The sequence below is a fragment of the Lycium ferocissimum genome, chromosome 12, assembly GCF_029784015.1.
Source record: "Lycium ferocissimum isolate CSIRO_LF1 chromosome 12, AGI_CSIRO_Lferr_CH_V1, whole genome shotgun sequence".
In the NCBI taxonomy this organism is placed as follows: Eukaryota; Viridiplantae; Streptophyta; class Magnoliopsida; order Solanales; family Solanaceae; genus Lycium; species Lycium ferocissimum.
Window position 1 is genome coordinate 38,017,290 of NC_081353.1, and position 18,003 is coordinate 38,035,292.

Sequence of the window (18,003 nt, forward strand, 5' to 3'; positions counted from 1 at the left end):
TTAGTTTCATTTTTTTGTGCGGATTATCCTTCAAAGGTACTGGTCTTTAATTTTTGTCCCTCAAGTCTTTAACTTTTGCCCTTTGCTTAATACCTCGAGATTTTGGGTTTGAATCCCAGCTCGGTTAAAAAAAAAAATCACAAGACAGAGGTTTGTAGCAAAGTTAGGGCTATTCGGATAAAAATTAGGCCTTAAGGCAAATTTTTACCCAAAATTAGGCTTATTCGGATAAAATTTAGGCATCAAGGCAAAGGTTTGTAAAATTCCAACTAAGTAAAAAATTAAAAAAATTGCCTTAAGGCACACTTTTGTCTTATGCCTTAAGGCAGGGGAAAGACAAAACTCTGCCTTGCGAATGCAAACTATACCTCGCGATTTTTATTTTTTAAAATTTTTTGACTGAACGGGAGTTCGAACCCGAAATCAAAGAATTTTTAGTAAGGGCCAAAAATTAAATACCAGTGCCGTTGAAGGGTAAGCGTGGAAATGACCCAATTAGTTTTAAGTGATAAGATCACTATATTCCATACCAAGGAAAAAGAAAAGTCTATATGGACTAAGCAAAATGCCACATCAATATTTGTTGGCCAAATTTTAAAAAATGGGGGAGAGTGACTTATCAAGTGAAACTGGTAAAGATACAAAAAAATTGCGCAGATTGCCCTTCTTTTGGGGTGGTCTTTAAATATTGTCCCTCATATTTGTGGTCTTTAAGTTTTGCCCTTCACTTGAAAAATGACCTTATACCTGAGGTTCTGGGTTCGAACCCCCGCTCAGACATAAATTAAAAAAAAAATCGCAAGGCCAGGCTTGGGTCGTGGTCCGGCATACACTTGTTAAGGAATAATCAAAGTTATGCCGGACCCGGCATACTTATGCCTTATACGCAAACTTTTAATTAAGCCTTAACTAAAAGTCTGCCCATAAGACAGAGCTTTTCCCGAAGACATAGTTTAGTTATGCCTTATGGGACAGATTTTTAGTTAAGGCATAACTAAAAGTATGCCCTATAAGGCATAACTTTTCCTTAAGACCTAGACTTTGCCTTATAAGGCAAACTTTTAGTTGTGTCTTAAGGAAAAGTTCCGCTCTATGGGGCATACTTTTAGTTATGCCTTATGGGGCAAACTTTTAGTTAAGGCATAATTAAAAGTATGCCCCTAAGGCGGAACTTTTCCTTAAGGCATAAACTCTGCCTTATAAGACGGAACTTATGGTTATGCCGGGTCCGGTATAACTTTCGTTATTCCTTAAGAAGTGTATGCCGGGTCCGGCATACACGCGACCCAAGCCTTGCTTTGCGAATTTTTTTTAAATTTATGCCTGAGCGGGGGTTCGAACCCAGAACCTCATGATTTTTACGCGAAGCTCAGGATTGCAATGCGAAGGGCAAAAATTAAAGACCAACATTTTGAGGGGCAAAAACTAAAGACCATCCCAAAGGAAGGGCAATCCTGCGAATTGGCCGGAAAGATATGCGAGGTTATTGTAGCCAAAAACAAAAATGACTTTATTAAATAACTTTCAATAGTTGAATCACCTTTTGAGTAATAAATTCCTATTTATAATCATCAAAATGTTGTTTTCTAGCTTTCTCTTGAAAGAGAGATACATTAAGATTTCATGAGATTTTTATTATACCTTAAGCATAAGATTTTCTAAGAATTATTTGATGCATAAAGTGATCAATTTTGTCAAATAATCTTCTCCCAATCTAATACTCAGTCCAATGCATCACAAGTTTGAAAGACATTCTTCAATATTCTTATCAGAACTCCCTCCTTCATCTACTGATTCCTTAGCCAATTGCTTCCATTTAATTGCATTCTCTTTAAGCATTACATCTTTCTCTTCCTCCATGACTACCCGTATGCCCTTGCTATTTCATCTCCACTAACTACACCTTTTGCTTCAACCTTAACGCGAATTCCTGTTTGCCATACATCACTAATAAATTTTGCATTAGTCGGTTGATCTGTCCATTGGGGCATGACCACCATTGGTACTCCATACTTAGTGCCTCGAGCGTCTAGTTCCATCCACAATGAGTAAAGAAACATCCAACTGATTGATGAGCCAAGACATCAAGCTGAGGGCACCAATTCACAATTAGTCCTTTTTCTGATGCCTTTGACATGAATTTATTTGGAAGTTTGTTTTCTTCAGAAGTTCTAACAACCCACAAGAAGTAAGAATTGCTCATCATTAGTCCCCGTGCTAGTTCCTCCATTTGTTGTTCTCCAAGACAGGCTAAACTTCCAAATGTTACATAGACAACAGAGCCAACTTCCCTCGAGTCTAGCCACTTCATACAAGTCTCACCATTAGGCTTGAAGAGACTCAGCCCATATTCTGTCATCCTTTAGTCCCTTGTTAAGATACATTGACGGAATAGTTGGTCCAATAGTTTTGATTGGGTATTGACTCCTTATCCAATCAACTATCTGTACAAATTCAATAACAGAAAATTCAAATTTTTGGAGTAGGCCTAGAGGTATTCATGGTTTGATCTGGATTGGTTTTTCTCTAAATAGAATGCAAGCCAATTAAGTCAGTTTTCTAATTGAAACCAAACCAAATCAATTATGTCAGATTTATCCTTGACATTAATAGAGCGTCAATATGAGCTGATGAATTTTATGTGTCCAAAGGAAAAAATGTCTAAATTTATCCCTCTACCTTTGACTATCTTTCAATATTATCCTCTGTTATACTTCATGTTTGAGCTCTACTAGTGTCAAGGTCAATTACGACATGATTTGCTAACAAAACATATATAAATGGGCCTAAAAAATAACAAAGGGTTAAGATATTCCTTCTACAGTATATGGGTATTCTTGACTTTTTTTCCCGTTGTCATGGTCAGAGAGTTTACCTCATTTTCCAACAGATCAAATGTGTTGAAGAAAAGCCAATCGGCTTTCTTGAAATTGATGTTTTGTCTGAAGATGAGACATTTAATATCATCAACATGTCATTTGTTCAACAATTTCTACAAAGATGATATTTGAGCCCTACTCCATCCATTTTCACCACTAAGCATCACTGTTATCGTCTACCATCATTATCAACTACCAGCATAGCCGCCGTCTGTCATGGTCAACTACCACCACCACAACCACCACCATCCTCAGCCACAACCATCACAACTGTCAATCACCACAACACTACCACTAGCCATTATTTACAACCATCACTATCAATCACCATTAACATGACCTATTTTGCTTGGACACACGAAAATGTTGTTGTCCCACGTATCGATTCTCCAAAACGCACTACTTTTGGAACGAACACACACCCGACAACATGTTTGAATAGTTTAAGCAACATAGACCAAAACAATCAACAATCACTGCGACAATTACTATCATCTACCACCATAATATATCACCAACCACCACTATCATTAGTTATCACTATCATCCACCAACGGCCACCACAAACTACTGCCATTAAGCACCATCGATAATCACTACCGTCAAACCCATTCGCCATATAAAATTGGTGGTAGAATTCTTTTCTGAAGTATCCATACATAAGTTGTGTCAACGTCACACTAACCCGTCAATTTGGGATCCAAATTCGAGATTTTCCTCTGGAGGTATCAGGAAGGATTTGGAATGGAATAATATTGATCCATAAAGAAGAAAAGGTTACCGAAGTGAACAAGCTCAAGAAGAAATTAGGTAACCAACATCAAATACTCCAAATTGCTCAAAATAACATAGCAGATGAACCCATTAAAAGTTCTTGGACCATGATTGAGTGGACCAACAAGAAAGAAAAAGTACTGAAATGAACATAGGCATGATGAAATAGGGCCGTCTTTGTTTTAGGTTCTATTATTCTTTTTGTGGACCAAAAAGAAAGAAAACAAAAGTACTGATGTTTGTAAACGGAAAGATGTGAATAAAGAGGACTGTCTTGTGTTTTGGATTCTATCTTTTTTCCTTTCTTTCCACACTCAAGAGTGTGTTTTGTATTGTTTCTTTTGTTGTTGTGGTTTGTGAATTAGACTGTATCATACTAGTGAATATGACAATTCACAGAAAGAAATTTAAACGCGAAAAAAATTTCATTAATAGGTAAGTATCTGCAAACATCTACCCAATCGATTACAACTATCATTGAACGAACTAAACATCCACTTGAAACGGTATAATCATCGGAACTGACTACAACTTCATTGAATGCATATACCTGGTGTTGGCTGTAGCCGTGGGAGGAGGGGGCTCTACCAAATAGCATTCCGAGTTAATGAACCAGATCCACCGAACCACCCTTATTTCAAACAATATTTGCATCTTCTGACTATTGAAAGGATTAAAAACAATAAAAATATAAGTACCTAAAAGATATTGGTTTAGAAAATTAATAAACAAAATACAGAAAGCTATTGGGTTTCAATTAAAAAAAAAAATATCAAACATTCTCCTCCTATAGTTTTGTTAGAGATATATTTGACAGAATATAAAGCTCCACTACCCAAGAGAAACTCATCATTCAAATCCATACTATTGAAAAAGAACATTGTTTCCTCATCAGAATGTTAAATACAGAAAGAATCTCCAGTATACATCAGCAAAAATGTTCAGCCTTAACTTCAGGACCTCCTTTACATGCTTAAAGTATATATTTATTTATTGGTCTTGTACTAGGAAAGGGAGAACTAATACATGAGATTTGCTCGGTGTTTCTTCCATTTCTTCAATATACTTGTTTAGCTGCCCTGTTCAGGAGTTGTTCATGTTAAGAGTCCCACATCATTTATATAAGGGATGGGTGCTGTGCTGATACCACGTAAAAAAAAATGGAATTTGTCATAGCTCAATCTCAAAAACTAGCTCATAAGGGAGGATTCAAAGCCTTATTAAAGAGCTCACCCATCTCTTATATAAATGATGTGGGACTCTTAACAACCTTCCTCACACCCAGTACTAGACATCTTATAACGTGGGTAATTTAATATGTGAGCCCAACATCCGAAATGAAAATTGGCATGGGTTCTGCTACATCCTTTATATAAGGGATGAGTGGTATCTTTAATATGACTTGGGTAATCCTTCCCTCAAGAGCTAGCTTTTAAGGTTGAGTTAGACTAAAATCCATTTCTTTACAGTTAAAGAAAAGAATACCTAAAATTTCTGGATAAGAATGAAGGGAAAAGAACCCTAGTCTTGAACTAAAATAGAGGGATGTTGACCAAGTCTAAGTAACTAAGTAGTTTGGTGTTAGATTATAGGGGTAAATTTGTGGGTAAATGTTAAAAACCCAAAAATTTAAATAAATTCATTACCCAGTTAAATCATTTTGAATTTTTGTTTTTCATTTCCATTTCTTCTTCTCCTCATCCTTCAAAGACAGTGCATTCGAGATTCTAGTCCTTTAAAGTTATTAGTTTTAAATTAATAATTTGCACATATTCAATGAATTCTCTTTTGACCGAAGCTACTACATTCGGTCCAATAAGTAATCAAAGTTTCTTGGTTGCTTAGTTCAAAACAAAAATGAAATGCTAGCTGTTTAAACAGCTAGTGCATTACAAGTTTGAAAGAAATTCTTCAATATTCTTATCAGAACTCCCTCCTTCATCTATTGCTTCCTTAGCCAATTGTTTCCATTTAATTGCATTCTCTTTAAGCATTACACCTTTCTCTTCCTCCATGACTTCCCTTATGGAACTCGCGATTTCATCTCTGTCAACTACACCATTTTCTCCAGCCTTAACTCGAATACCTGTTTGCCATACATCACTAATAAATTTTGCATTAGTCGGTTGATCTGACCATTGGGGCATGGCCACCATTGGTACTCCCAAACACAGTGCTTCGAGCGTCGAGTTCCATCCACAATGAGTGAAAAAACATCCAACTGACTGATGTGCCAAGACATCAAGCTGAGGGCACCAATTCACAACAAGTCCTTTTTCTGATAACTTCGACATGAATTCATTTGGGAGTTTGTTCTCTTCAGAAGTTCTAACGGCCCACAAGAAATGGAAGTTGCTCGTCATCAATCCCCATGCTAGTTCCTCCATTTGTTGTTCTCCAAGACTGGCCAAACTTCCAAATGATACATACACAACAGAGCCAATTTCCCTTGAATCTAGCCACTTCACACAAGTTTCCCCATTAGGCTTGAAGAGACTCAAACCATATTCTTTGTCTTCCTTTAGTCTCTTGTCAAGATACATTGATGGAATTGTTGGTCCGATGGTTTTGATTGGATATTGTGTCCTTAGCCAATCGACCACCTGTACATATTCAACAACAAAAACTTTAGATTTTTGGTATAGCACTATGCAAGGATGCAGTGTGTGTGTATCAAGCCTGTTTAAATAATAAATAATACTCCTTCTGTTCAATTCTAAGGTGGTACTTTCTTATTTAGTCTGTAGAAAAAGAATTACACTTTTTTTTATTTTTATAAATTATGAAGCTCTTTAATTTAAACTTCGGATTTGTCCTTCAACTATGGATCACCGAGGTGGATCTTCATGTTGAGATTGGCTGAGCTTTACACCAGAGATAAAATTCCAAGTTGGGCAAGTCTGGCAAGACAGGAACTCAAGGATTGTTCAGAAGATCGAGATCTTCTTCTGAAGTAGTCATCAAGGTGATAATTCAAGAGGTATATAAGTTGTACAGTCAGAATTTTCACTAAGGAAATTCAAAATATAAATGAGTAAATACAATAAGAAGCCAAGGGATTCAAAGTCTACTATATCCACATAAAACAAAAATTTAACCTTGTGTATACAGTGTAATTTTCAGACGAACCCCTTGCTTCCACCTAGCTCCGACCCTCCGTTTATTTTAGAGCTAGCTTAAGGCCTAGACTAGCTAGGAAGTTGTTCGAGCTGAATGTATATCCAATATGATCATTGAGTATTGTTAATGAGTAGTAGTGATGTAGTTAAAGATCCTAGGGGTGGAAGCAGCATGTCGAATCCTAGTGCAATTTTGTTCTTCCTTGAAATGATTAAGACTAGAAATTATTTACCCAAAAAAATACTCATAGAACACTTGTAATAATCACAAAAATATTATGAAATGATTAAGACTAGAAAGTTTAATCTCATTTTTGGTATGTGGAAAAAGTCTTGTTTTCTTTCATAAACTCCAGATTTTACAAACTAACACGAAGTGAGTATATTATTGTAGCACTTTGGATGGTCACTTTGTTGTGCAATGGATAAAAAGTAATAAATAATAACAATAACAATACTTATTTTAAAAAGAATAAAAGTAAAATTTACCGCTTTAGGAGATGCAATATCTAATTTTACTTTTACTCTCTTAAACTTTAATGATAATCAAATCTTTGTTGTTAGCAAATTGTCTTTATATTTACTCTTGCTTTTAACTGTGCTCTAGCATGAACTTTGTGAACTTCACGTGTCAAAATACTTCAAAAATTGTCAAATATATCCCTCTACTTTTAACTATTTTTTAAAGCTATCTGCCAGTATACTTCAGATTCGAGATATATTAGGGTCGAGGGCATATAACGAGAACAATTTGCTAAGGACAAGACTATGAATGGACCCAAAGTATAACGAATAAAAATAAAATATTCAGTGTATAGTTGATGGGTAATTTTTGACATTTTTCCCGCTGTCATGGTTGAGAGAGTTTACCTCCTTTTCCAACACATCAAATGTGTTGAAGAGAAGCCAATCTGCTTTCTTGAAATGGATGTTCTGACTGAAGATAAGCTTTGCAAGAGATGGATACAAATCATCATAGATGAAAGTAGGCAAATCTTTCTTTTCCAATAATGGAAGTGAAGGCAAAGTTACAACAGAGCCATCAAAAGGAACTTTACTTGTTTCTGGATCCATATGATAGAATATGGCACTAAGTGAACAAGGTTGTGTGAAAAATGCAGCTCCTTTGAGTCCTAGCTGGTGTGCCAAGTCAAGTGCCCAAGATCCAATTGAATCAAAAACAAGAACTTTCACAGGGTACTCAGAATCAGATAATTTCTCAACAATTGCTCCCAAGTTTTTAGTTATCAAATTATAGTACCATTCAAGAGATTTGTCAACACTTTCTGGTGGAGCCTCATCATGTGGAATGGACTCAATCTTGATTGAACCAGACTCCTTTGGCATGTTCTTGCTAACATTATCTATGGTGACTAAGGTCACTTTAACTCCTCTCGATGCTAATCTCTTTGAAAATTGAACCATTGGGTTTATGTGGCCCTGTAAAGGGTAAGGGAGAAGTAAAACATGAGCTTTGTTGGTTATTTCTTCCATTTCTACAGTATACTCTTTAGCTGTCCTGTTCAGAGTTGTTCAGGATAAGAAGACCTGAAGTCTCTGCTATTAGGATGATATAGGCCTCATATGTTTGCATTTAGTCAATAGGTGTTCGGTATGAAGAAGACGTTCTTGAAAAAAAGTTTTCAGGAAAATAAGTAGATTTTTACTTATTTACTAGTGTTCCACACATAAGCGAAAAAAGTTATACTATATATATACTAGTCTCTACGAACATGTCTCGCACGTTATTTTCTGTCAATCTCAATCATGCAAAAAAATGTTCAGTAATATTATTTTAATTACATTGCACTTTTTCTGAGGTACAAAAATGTTATATATTTAAGATTGTATATCCCTATATTTATTATTGCTAAATAAAAGATTAGGGCTTAAGTGACATTATATTTATTATTGGGAAAATTTCACAAATGACTACCTTTTAAGGGTTAAATATTGGGCGTAGCTACATGTTTAGTATTTACGCGTCGTAGCAAACATTGTAGCTTGTTTCATTTTTCGCTGTATACAACTGATTTTCGCTGTATTCGTTTTTTTTTTTTTCATGAATACAGCGAATTTTTTTCTTCTTTTTTCATTGTATTCTTGAAATGACTATCTGTATTCATAAATGGGCTCGTTGTATTCATGAATACAGCAAGTAAAACTGAATACATAAAAACATATATACTCCAAAAATTAACAAATACACACTAAAAAAAATGAATACAATCCAAAAATTTAACCAAAGAAACTCAAAAAAGTGAATACAATCTGTTATATCCCATATTTTATACAATGGGATATTCCGAGTAGATTGCGGAAAGTTAAGGATAAGGTTATATTTTTTTCGGTTTTGTTAAGAATGCATAAGTTGCATATTCATCCTTTTATTGGTATGGAGAATTAAGGGTAAATTTGGAATAAGGAAAAATTGGAGGCTAAAAGTTGGGAAAAATAATTTCATGAAATGGCCAAAAGGCCAAGGTGGCGTCCATGTGGCATGGGTCCCACCCATGGTTGGCCAATTGTCTTGAGCCATGAAGATGTATACGTGGTCATCTCATATTTGTGGGAGACATATATATATAGACAAAGATGACAAGGTAAGACAAATTATTCATCTTTTATTACTTAAGAAAAGTCTAGAAAATTGGAGAAAAAAAAAAGGGCACAACCGGCCACACACACACACACACACACACACACACACACACACATATATATATATATATATATATATATATATATATATATATATATATATATATATATATATATATATATATGGACATGTGATGAAAAAGCAAGACAAGTAGTCATCTTTTGTCCTCTACAGAAATATGAAGAAACATGAAGAAAAGAATGGAGAACCATTCGGCCAAGGGGTTAACGAATGGGGTCCCAAAAAATTTGATCATGGGAAATTATTTTTCTTCTAGTTTTCTACTAATTGGAAGGTCCTCTACAACGTGGAATAGTTGTTGGAACAAGGAAACCATTCGTTTTAGCTATGGAGGATCCTAGCCGAGTAGAAGAATTGAAAGGAAAAGGTAAGATTCAATCCTCCTTTACATGTTTTATGGATGTTTTGGACGTGTCATAGTGTATGAAAATGGATGAAAATCATGAAATGTTGTATGATGGTGTGTGGCCGTGGATGTGGATTGTTTGTGTAGTAAGGATGAATTGATGTTACTTGATGTTTTGCTTATTGTCGTTGTGAATCTTATGGCAAGAATAAGGGTTTAATGATTCAAGTTGGAGTCGGAATTGTTGTGGGCTGATTAGAACCTAAAGTGATTCTAATATAGTTTCTTGAATTTATGGAAATAATGTTGTAAACGTGTGGATTGTTGATGTAGTTTATGAATTCGGAAGAAAGAAACGTGTTGTCGTTGTTCTTATGGAATTTAGAAAGTTTCGGGTGGTAATGCATGCCGGGCTGTTTGAATATTGTATGGATTGCTTGGAATGTTCTTAAATCTTGTTTGAATGGTTGCGGATTTGTAATTGAATATGTGAGCATTGGTATTGGCTTGATCGTATGTAGTTTATTTGAATATAAGTGAAATGTTGTCGACTTGTGTAGAAAGGAATTATTAACGTTAGAATGCGTTTTGAATCACTTATGGATGTTGTTAGTATGGTTGTTGGTATGGTTGTTGTTGATTTGGCCGAGTTGAATTCTCGGGATTGTTGAGATTATGGGGAAATCGCCCAAATTTCTGTAGACAAAGTGTTAGTTTGGAATGGGATTCCTAAGTGTTTATGGCTAATAGTTGATATTTAATGACATTATTATAGATCGTGAGAAGCCAAGACTTAAGTTTGGATTAGCGTAGGAAGCGGACAAGGTATGTAAAACTACTCTTTCTTTCTTTTGGCATGTCTTAGAGTAAATAAGCTATGACCCGATTCTTGAGGTAACTCTACTCTGGTGACCCGAGCATGTCTATGATTCTTATTTGTCTCTTGATATTCGTATTCTTAATGTAGTCGAATTATGGTTCTTACGTTCCTTTGTATGACTAAATTTCAAAAGTTGCATAAAGGTTTTGTTTTCAAAGAGTTTTGTTCTAAAATGATCCCGTAACTACGAACGTCGTAACTTTCACAGGAGGGCTCGGATCGCTTTGATTTGTTCGTAGAAAGTCCTAAAGTGAGTAACGTTCGTAACTTTCCGAGGCGGACTCGGATTGGTTTGACGTATAACTATGGTCCTTTAATATGTTTATGACGTTTGATATGTTTCCGAGTGACGTCCGAAAGATGTTTGATATAACTTTTGTCCCGACTTTCAATTGACAGTCCGTTTATACTATTTCATTGAGTCTTTGGAAATGTTTTAATTGCATATGGTTTTCACTTCTCTTGCTCGTGCAAAGCTCAATATGTCCTTCACTGAGCCACGGACCAGGACACGCATTCGTGCAACTCCACTGCATTGTTCACCGAGTCCCTCATTAGAGGGCCGGGACACGCTATATATATATGTATATGATGATGTGATGAGATGGGGATGGCGGCCAGGATGGCATATGATGACTTCACCGAGTCCCTCACTAGAGGGCCGGGTACGGTATATATATATATGTACATATGCATGCATACATGATGATGACATAATTTTATTTACCGAGTCCCTCGCTAGAGGGCCGGGACACGCTATATGTTTATACTATGATTATATGACATCGACATGCATGACACATGTTTTTCAAAGGCAAGTTTTGTGATTCTCTGTACTCTTTACTTCAGTATGATCCCGCTTATTGTATTTCATGCTTTACATACTCAGTACATATTGTCATGCGACCCCTTTCTTCGGTGCGTTTCATGCGCGCGGTACGCCGGATGAGCTAAGGATATTAGTAGAAGATGTTCCGGCGGGATTGGCGAGCTCACTTTCTCCGAGTCTTTGCCCGAGTCGAGTATTATGTTATGGTATTATGTTCCATGTTAGAGACTTTGCAGACAGAGTCACGTGTATAGTATGTCAGTTTGTAAGTGGCTCCGTAGGCCGATGTATTGTTACGCATTATTTTACAGATTTTATACGATTACAGACTTCGTTTGATTTGAAAAAGTATGAAAAGCATATTTGATTTCCGAAAACCTTTCATGATGTATTTATGTTATGACTTAAGGGCCCAGTATGAAATGAGTGTCACGAGAGTCAGAGGGTTCGCTCGGCCATAGGTAAGGGTCGGGTGCCCATCACACCCTATCGGGTCAAGGGTGTGACACAATCGCTGTATTCATGAATACAACAACACCAACCACTAGTTCCGGTCAGATCTGCCAACAATTTCCGGCTAGATCTACCGGAAATTTCGCAACAACAACAACAACAACAATAACCCTTAAAATACATCAAGATCTGAGGTACAAAAAATAAAATATGCTTAGAAAATAAAATACATCAAGATCTGAGATACAGAAAATAAAATAGGCTTAAGTAACTAAAACGCCCCCGAACTTGGCACGAATTGCAACTTTCGTCCCCAAACTATTACTGCACTTTAAGACACCCCTAGACTTGGCAAAATGGGTTTTTAATTAATCCCCGAGCTCATGACCGGAGCGAGTGTATATCACTCGCGGGTCCATTTGGATTAAAACGCTTATGTGGCCATCCACGTGTAATATATTCATGCCACGTAATAAATTAGAACGGGTAAATAACCCGACCCGACCACGTTTAATTAAACCCCTCTCGGTCTCAGAAGCGTCCATTTGAACCTCACCCCTCAAAAACTCTCCGTCTCCCTTTGTTAGTGTTAACATGTTGAATAGGCTAACCATTACTAACGGATGGTATAACGTATTGCTTCACAAAGTCATCATAATCATATTCAATATGCTAACCAAAATTAGATTACATTGTGAATCATCTAAATAGAACTTCTTCAACCTAATTAGTACTACAACCATTGTTAATCATCTAAGTACAACTTCACTTCAACCTAATTAGTACTACTATCAGAACCAAGAAAAACATAAAATTACATAGGACACTAATACATAGACAAATCTTCAATGTTTTTGACCACTCCAACTCTTTGGGATATAACTTAATTACCCACAAACTCACTGTCATGGACGCGGAGGAAAGTTTTATGATCACAAAGTTATGCGGATCCGGCACTTTTAAAAGTATTGTGTTTAACGAATTATCAAACTTATGGGGGGGCATACTATGCGTATATATGTATTTGTCATTCAAACTAATTATGGGTTGCGTTGTATAGCGGTATGTTAATTGTTAAACACCACGGAGGCACGAACCCTTTTAGTTGAGATGTTTAGTTATCGAACAATTTATTGTTAGGTTTGAAGTATATATACCGAGAATATTGATTTGTTAATTTCTTTTGATAGTTTTATTTCTCGAAAAAATCACAAAGTTAGTTGGACATATCGCTTGGGTTGCTTGTCTCAGCATGAATTCATACTTATGTTTTGCCGAGAAAAGTGAGTTGGAACAATATGCGTAAGAAGATTAAAATGCAAGCTCGGCGCATAAATTATGTTAGCGAACTTTTATTAAACTTATGCGATAGAACTTTTAGGTGTTTAACTAAAAATACTTATGTTTAGTTATGGGCGGACGATAATTCCTTCACAAAGTTATGCGGGCAAGTTTGCCCGTTAAAAAGTACTTGCCCTCGGCAAATTTGTTAACAATTATCAAACTTATGCGATGGGGGCCTTGAAGCATATATATGTATTTGTCATTCCAAACTAATTATGGGTTGCATTGTATAGCAGTATGTTAATTGTTAAACACCACGGAGAGGCACGAACCCATTGTCATTAACGTGAGATACTAACTACTATTCGCTTAATTCGAACAATTTATTGTTAGGTTTTGAAGTATATATACGAGGATCCACACGAATCTGCAGAATATTGATTTGTTAATTTCTTTGGGATATAACTTAATTACCACAAACTCACTGTCATGGACACAATTAGAAAAGAAGGAGAACAAAAAGCTTGAAATTCAAGTTATGGTGTATTTTAATGGGGGAGGGGTAAATAAGAAGAAGGGCTGATGTTTAGCCGTTGGAATTGAAGGAAATGTAAAGGGAAATGTCAAAATTGAAATTTTACCGTTTTAATCTTGATGTGGCACTTGTCACGCGCCTCTTGGCGTGTGACTACACTCACTATGCCATGTGGCAGCTCGGGGATTAATTAAAACCCATTTTGCCAAGTCTAGGGGTGTCTTAAAGTGCAGTAATAGTTTGGGGACGAAAGTTGCAATTCGTGCCAAGTTCGGGGGCGTTTTAGTTACTTAAGCCAATAAAATATGCTTAGATCTTAGAAAATACACTCAGATCTTAAAAAATCTTATTTGACGATGGCGAGACGATGGTGGCGGTGGCCATGGATTCATTCCACCATGTTGAGTCTAATTTTCAATTTTCATCCCAGTTGAAGAAGCAACATTGCTAACCCAGACTAATTTTCGGTGTTAGTTCCATTAAATTACTGTTCTTCTCCACTGATAACACATCTGAAAAGACACTTTCCTACAAGCTTTGATTAAAGAAAAAGTGATTTTAGCTTCAATTGCTCTGCTCCAATGGCGAAGAAGGGAAAAAGAGAGAAAGTTGAAGGAGAAGAGAGATGGGCGAGAGAGGAAAGAGGGAAGAGAGCAGTGAAGAGAGAGGAGAGGAGAGATGGGCGAGAGAGAAAAGAGGGAACAGAGCAGTGAAGAGAGAAGGAGAGGAGTTTAGTTAGCTTGTGTAATTAAGATACAATATTTAGCTATCAGACGTAATTAAAATAAAGTGTAGTTACTAAAAGTAAATACCACTTATATGTTCTTTACCCCAAGTAATTATCCCTTTATTATTGCCACTTACAAATATAAACATGTTAAAATTTCGTTACTAAAAAAAATTAAATTAAAAGGATAGTTTCGAGTTGTATTAGGATAGACAGTCTACATGACACAATTTGACGTTTTCGAACTAAGGATGAATGATATAATGATATTCGAGCATTCAACTTTAGTCAATCGAATTCCTATTAACATTTTCACCACGTATGAAACTATTTACGTCAAACGAAACGGACAGATTTATCTCCTAATCTACTGGAATAAGCTCAATTAAACGCCCGCCATTAATTGCAAATTAAGCAGACTGAGAAACTAAGCCCCAGTTAGCATCCTCTTGAACTGTTCAAAGGTAACACTTCCGTCACCGCCGCCGGCGGGAGTAGAAAATAAATAGTGCAGGGTTATAAGGGTTTTTAAAAATGAAATATTAGTTTCTTTTAATTAAGAAAATAGTTTTTAAAATAAATTGCATAAATGCCACATGGTCACATTTAATTGGTCATTTTCCACATCTGACTTGCCATGTGTCACTTCCGTTAAATTGGGGGTATTTCTAACAACTTTACTAACGGCAGGGGTATATTTGACCACTTTTTCTAACGGAGGGCAAAATTAACTAATAAACTAAAGTAGAGGGGTATATTTGACCCTTTTCCCTAAAATTTACATACGCATTAGAAATATTCTCTACTATTTTATTTTCTTTCAACATAAAATTTAACATCCACCAACTTGTAAACGATAATTAATCAACTTTATGATGACAGTTTTTAGACACTTGGCCAAACATGCTCTAAGTTACAGACTCAATTATCTATTTTGCTTCTTCGTCCCAATATTGTGCTGTTTTTTTCTTTTCTTTTTTTTTTTAAATCAAAAGTAGCCGGAAGCTATCCTATTCATTTGAGATATGTTACTTGAAATGACATACTTATTATTTATTTTGTGAGGAGCAAAATATTATCTGATCATATCCGCTTAATACTTATCATTAAAATGCTTTTGATATAACCTTGGGAATATATGCAGATACATAAGTGTTAATAAGAGAGAACCTAGAACTTGTAATTGATAAGAGTGAAACTAAGAAGCACTTAATAGTTGTAGGTTTGTTTTGGCTCGAAATCATCATCACAAGCAATGTCTATTAATAACTATAATTTTGGTTAATAAGTAGTACACTAACAAAATAATAATGTGTTTGTCCAAACTTTTAAATCTGCTTATTTAGGAAAATATTTTTTGTGAAAAGTGTTTTCAATCAAATACTTTTAAAAAGTAGCAGTTTGTGTTTGACTAATCAATTTTGAAAAATACTTTTGCTAATATTAAGCAACAATTTAAACACCAAAACTGATTCTAGAGAAAGCTACTTTTTCCAGCTTATGAAAAATATTTTTTTCTACTACTCAAACCACTTACTTTATTTCTAAAAGCTTGGTCAAACACTTTAACTCTTTAAAATAAATATTTTTTTAAATAAGAAAAGTATTTTTAGCTTCCTAATGGCTATAAGAAAGAGGAAACCGCGAAATTAAAGGTAACTATAATGGCTGCCACGTACCAATGATGAAATACATTTGTATTACTAATATTTCGTGCAATCCACGGTACAAACTACAAAGTATAAAGGTTATCCTTAACAATTTAATGAGGAAAGGAATTACTTTTCATATATTGAAAGTGTTCTTGTCTATATAGAATTAGTATGGTTTGGAAGGATAAGCTTAAGATAATATTTTATAAATTTAAACTTGATTAAGATTGGGAGTCCCTGCAATTCAAATTACCTGAAGTGTTAAGTATTACATAATAGCTGTTGATGGTTTCTAAGTGTTATATGAATACAGACATTATTTTATTAATATAATGTTTAAGTTATGGAGTAGAAACTAATTAGGTAAAAAGTTACATTAGAATATGTTATGAACATTAATATTATATTATTGAAGATAGTAATGAAATTATTATTTTTTAAATAGAAAACACAAAGCTCTACTCCTGAGCTAGATATGGTGCTCAATTTAATTGATTATAGCATCAAACTGTAAAAAGATGATAATTTTCCTGAAATTTTTGCATAAACATCTGTCGCATAAATGATTCTGGGAGTGTTTATTGCTATGAGGTCAAATTTGAGGTAAAAACTTACCCATACTGCCATATGTTCCGATAATAAAGTTTTTTAGTACTTAATTATTATTAATTAACATATATTTCTATTTAATTAAATAACTTAATCATGCTAAATTGTATAATTTGGTGTAAACACCAATAATTTTTTACCCTAATTTGATTTATTGGAAGTTGGATCCAATATTGAAATCAGTGCTTAAGCATCGGACATTCGGACTCCATGTCCATTGTAACCTTTGGCATTCACATTGATGACATGCAATTGTAGAGACCAACACAACTTCTACAAACTCTAACTTAATAGGGTTGGACAATTTACACTTTGTGTTTACATCAATAACTGGTGTGGTCTCTATTTAATGACAATTCTGTCCTTTTCTAATAGAAGTTAAAATTAACAATCTAAGGTATCAAAGTCATATATTATTTGAAGAATATTTTGGTCAATCAACATTTATATTTATGTTTTTATAATAATATATAGATAGATATATATAAAAGAAGGACATAAGCCCGGTGAAATGACACTCTAAAAACTCAGTATTAGTATTTATCTTTTTTCTGGTTTTTTAGGATTTTCATCCTATTTTCTCTCATTACATAACTATTTACTATTTTAAAACTTGGAACCCGAAACGGCACCATCAAAAAAATGATGCAATTAAAGTAACATACGTTGCTCTGTATTATAATCCGAAAAGTCACGTACTTGGGTATGAATGCAATTATTTATATTAGAATATTTTCTTTGGTTCTCCTGTTGTCACGTTACCCCTATTCTCTCATCTTCCCCAATCAGCATCTGTCTATGCATTTAATTCAACGAACGAAGTGTAGTATCTGTATTGCTCAAGTCAATTTTTTTTTTTTTTGTCAGTATTTGTTTTGTCTTATATCTTCCCGCAAAGAAATTTCACAGAAACAGTGGGAAGAAAACTCTAAATTGGATCTATGCTAAGGCTCCAAACTCACTTTTGCCTTGAGTTTGTATTTATTCCTAAGTTCATCTATTATCTTTCTCAACTTGACATTTTATCTTTGCAAAAATGGAGGGTAAGGCTGTGTATAATAGATATTTGTGTTCGGTCCTTTCCCTGAACCTGCCGGCGTATAACGAGAGCTTAGTGCACCAGATTACCCTTTATCACTTCCATTAATCACAGTTAGAGAATACTGATACAAATTTGTCTTTTTCTTCTTGCTTTTCCCTTCATTTTATTTTGGGGAGTCCAAAAGTCATATT

General features: G+C 35.0%; 1 protein-coding gene and 1 pseudogene across 1 annotated transcript; both read right to left on the reverse strand.

The window, feature by feature from the left end:
- Window positions 1-1,495: 1,495 nt before the first annotated feature.
- On the reverse strand, window positions 1,496-3,498 carry LOC132039288 (mogroside IE synthase-like; annotated as a pseudogene).
- A 1,975-nt stretch (window positions 3,499-5,473) lies between these two features.
- Window positions 5,474-8,266, reverse strand: LOC132041174 (mogroside IE synthase-like). Its single transcript, XM_059431994.1, has 2 exons — window positions 7,643-8,266; window positions 5,474-6,256 (listed from the first exon to the last, which is right to left on the reverse strand). Exons 1-2 carry the CDS (start codon window positions 8,264-8,266, stop codon window positions 5,543-5,545), a joined length of 1,338 nt encoding a protein of 445 aa, XP_059287977.1. The 3' UTR covers window positions 5,474-5,542.
- Window positions 8,267-18,003: the final 9,737 nt, after the last annotated feature.